The sequence below is a fragment of the Diabrotica virgifera genome, chromosome 1 (assembly GCF_917563875.1).
Source record: "Diabrotica virgifera virgifera chromosome 1, PGI_DIABVI_V3a".
NCBI classification, from domain to species: domain Eukaryota; kingdom Metazoa; phylum Arthropoda; class Insecta; order Coleoptera; family Chrysomelidae; genus Diabrotica; species Diabrotica virgifera.
Genome location: NC_065443.1, coordinates 163,372,554 through 163,376,746, shown reverse-complemented (window position 1 = coordinate 163,376,746; position 4,193 = coordinate 163,372,554). Strand labels below are relative to the sequence as shown.

Below are 4,193 nucleotides of genomic sequence, written 5' to 3'. Positions count from 1 at the left end.
GACATAAACTAGGAACTAGGACCATGAAACATTAAATGGCCAATGAATTAAATATTTCCAAAAACCCAAAGCATTAATAAATTATGATATATTGCTAACAACACATAATATGAAGATCATTATTTATTAAACAAGTAATTTATTAGATTTTGCTTAATTTAATATGTAGTGGTTTCAAAATAATGGATATTTCTTTCAATCTCATAAATTCCTAAATGATCTAATGATCAGGACATGATGTGTGCCGTTCTTGACTCTAGATGTCAGCTCATTCGTGGCGAGGGGATAAGTATTATCCCTGCAGGTAGCCACTGGCTACTGTATCCACTAACATTTTGTACATCACACCGCTTCTAGGCGTGCAGTCTATCTATTGTGCTTATGCTTCCGTTTGATGACTTCATAGGAAGTGTTGTAGAATGCTTCTTCTGCATCGAGAAATACGTTCAGCACCACCTCTTAATTTTCCAGAACGTTGATATATAAAAGCTACCCTATTTTTTGGAGATTTTTGCAATCTCTGATAAAAACAGATAAAAACTCTGGAGATTTTTTGTCCTAATCCTGTTACCTGAAAGACTATTTACAAAAAAGGACGATATTACGTATTCTTCCATTTTATTTAAGCCCTAAAATGTTATTTTAAAATTATTCGCCTTTTCTTTAGAGTTGCCCACTTATCAATTGTGTAACCTAAATCTAATTTTAACGCCATGTCAGATTCACACTTTAATAGCATTAAATTATCAAGCCGTTCATCAGACATTGTTGTTCTTAACACATTTTTAATAATTTTTAATTGACTAAAGCTCCTTTCGTTGGTTGAAACACCATAGGGTACAGTCAATACAAACATACAAAAGCAAAATGCTTGATTTAAATTATCTTTTAACTTGGTTACATTAGATAATAGTTCAGGAAAAGAACTTACTTTAGAGTTCATATCAAATAAAACTTCTAATTCACCTTGTAAAGAATGGACATCAGGCTTTTTAGAACCTGGAGGAAACATGGCAACAATGTCACCTAAAATCTTTAAGGTAATATTTCTTTTATCAAGTGGAAATGTTAAAACTGCTTTGATTAAAAAAACGGCTCAATTGATTTTTTGATATGCTCAAAATTATCATTTAAACCACTTGATAAGGTATCCAAAATTTCCTGGAAATCTCGCCTATAAAAAGTTTTTAAATCCATATCGACTTCAGTGTCACGATTTTCATCAATTTTTTTTGGCATAATCCTTCGTCTATGATATTTCGAAAAATCAGAATAAGGATCAATATTTAATTTTTCGGCATATTTTATGGCACTTTCAATTAGACTATTTAAACTGTTATGGTCATAATCGGTATTTCTTAAATTAAGGGCAGTAGTTTTTATCAAATTAATGCAGTCTATTATATTTAAATTAGGTGTTTCTATCGTTTCAGTTAAAATTTTAATTTTTGGTAAAATATTTTTTAGAAAAAAGAAGCTCTATGAAGTCAAAATTTAAAATCTTTTTGTAAAGTCCCAATGCTTTAGTTCTTGTAGAACCATCAAATTCTCTATTTTTGGAAATGTCTGATAGAACTTCAATAATTTGATCTACTGTTTGGTTAAGAGCTCTGACTGAGTCTGCCTTTGCAGTCCATCTGGTTCTTGAAAGGTTTTTAAGTTGAACTGATTTATCTATTTCTTGTATTTTTTCTTGCAGGTGTTTAAATCTTTTTGTGCTTGATGTAAAAAATACGTAAAGTTCTTCAAGAGTGTCAAAAAAGTTTCTAATCAATGCACTTACGTTACAAGCATGTTAAAGCACTGTATTAGTCCTGTGATCTTGACAGGGAATGTAAGGTACATTGTGCTCGACGATATCTGTAATTTTTTTTTGTACGCCATTAAAACGACCGGATATGTTACTAGCAAAATCATATGATTGAAAAGCAAGTTTAGAACTATCTATTTCCAACTCACTTAGGCATTTAATTAACAACTCGGCCATACCCAGTCCGGATTTATCGCAACATTCAACGGTCTTAATAAGCCTTTCGTGAATATTACCCTTATTGTCGGCATAACGTATTACCAGGGAGAGTATATCCTTATGGGATAAATCAGGTGTCGTATCAGCCATTATCGAAAAAAATAAACATTCTTTAATTTCTTCAATTATCAAACTACGTACCGCTGATCCAATTAAAGAGATCATTTCATTTTGAGATTCACCACTCATGTATGTCACATGATAAGGGCGCAATTTTCTGTCGTCAAACCATTGTTTCACGACACTGTTATGTCTTGATATAAGGTTTACAATTTGTCCAAAATTTCCTTCGGAAGCCGAATCAGATTTTCGAAAACCCAATCCTAGAATGCCTAATGTTCTGATTGTATCCATTAAAACCCATAAAACTCTCTTATTTTGACTATGGATTTTCTCTTGTTCGATTAATGTATTTCTCTTATTTTTATCTAGGAAAACATCAATATGCCTTTCTGTAATCAAGAAATTACAATAATCGGACAATGCCGCTTTATGAGCCATGGATGAAAAATGTTGTTGAAGTTTGCCCAATTTATTTTTTCCAGCACTTTTCATTTTTCCCCACCCTTTTACACCTCCTTCAACCCAAGAGCTTTCCCCTTTTTCCCGCCCTATACCCTTTGGAAATAAGCAGCAAACAAAACAGAAAACAGTCATTTATGGTACTATATTCTAAAAATTCAAATTCATTATACCATTGGGCATTAAACCTATTCTTTCCATCTGATGGAAATGCCGCTAAGCGAGGTTGATGGGGTCCCAAACGAATAAGATAGTTTTTTTGATTAGTACTTAACTTAGAAGGGCGCATTGCAGGATCATGATTTACTATATTATCAGAAAGACTATTTTGGTCATCAATTTCAAAAGAAATATTATCTTTGTCTAAATTTGCTAGCACTTCATTGGCAATATCTATTATTGAGTTGCAATTCTGCCTAAGTTCTGTCACGGAATTTAAAATATCAATTGTAGTCATTTTTTCATCTAAAATTTCTGATTTATGATATTTTTCTAACAGCCCGTTGCTTTCATTTAAAGAGTCTAACAGATACGAAAATTTTCCTAACAGTGATATAAAAGATTTTTCTTCACCTGGTTGATCAGAAGAAATAGTGTTTGATAAGCATTGGGTTGCTTCATCGTCAGTATTTATAGAGATTACGTCTGGTTCCACGTCTATATCACTGGGGATAGTAGTACTGGCACTTGGCATATTCAGGTCCATATTTTCACTAACATCAGTATTTTCACTCCCATCGATCTTTTTGTAGGGGCTATCGTTAGAGCTTATTCGAACAGAATCGGTGTCAGAAGCAGTAGAAGTAGCCTTAAGTAAAAGGATTATTATTAGGCCAAATTATACCAAAAAATATTTAAAAAATTATATGGATATTGCAGTAAACTTTTTCTATTATGCCTATATACACCTATAAATATTTCGGTTTTATCTTACCTCAATTATAGTTTCTGTTTCTGCCTCATATTTCCGTTTCTTTAACGCAGCCTCAAATGGGTTTGCAGGCGCCCCAATATTTTGTATGGATACTCTTTTTCCACCATGTTTAACTTTTTCATGTTGACTTTTAAAATCATTGTTAAACACAGATTTACATTCGCAGCATTGCACTTTGTATCTTTTAGGTTTCATTTTTCTTTTAATTTATGGTTTACCGCAAGTAGAATTATGCCTACAAATTAAAAACCGTTGCTAGTGAAATCAATATTTTCACATCACATCAAAATAAAAATTTAAAATTAATATTTTAGATAATTCTTACATAATTTTAAACTCAACAACAAAGCGAAGCCAATTTAATTTTTACTTACCAAAGATAAAAGTCCAAAATTTCCAAACTGCATTTACTCAGTCAAATTAATTGTATATACACCGTTCCTAGGCGTCAACGCCCTTTGGTAGGGATCTATGGGGGAGTTTCACCGAGCCGCAAGCCCTTATCCCTTGCCGTACTGCTCCCTCATAGGTCGATCAGATGCCCGCATATTCAGGTCTAAGCGCCAGATTCATATTTAGAATTTTATACTGACGCGTTAGCCTTTTTGTTTTCCGATGGCCTGGGCTGGGCTTGAACTCTCGTACCTCACGGCGAAGTGAAGTGCGGGTCAGCCGCTAGTCGCACTGAGCTATCTGAGCTATCTGATC

The 4,193-nt window shown here is 33.2% G+C and overlaps 1 protein-coding gene across 1 annotated transcript; it reads right to left on the bottom strand.

Moving 5' to 3' along the window:
- Window positions 1-1,795: 1,795 nt before the first annotated feature.
- Window positions 1,796-2,584, bottom strand: LOC126891903 (uncharacterized). Its single transcript, XM_050661255.1, has one exon. The coding sequence runs from the start codon at window positions 2,582-2,584 to the stop codon at window positions 1,796-1,798; it is 789 nt and encodes a 262-aa protein (XP_050517212.1).
- Window positions 2,585-4,193: the final 1,609 nt, after the last annotated feature.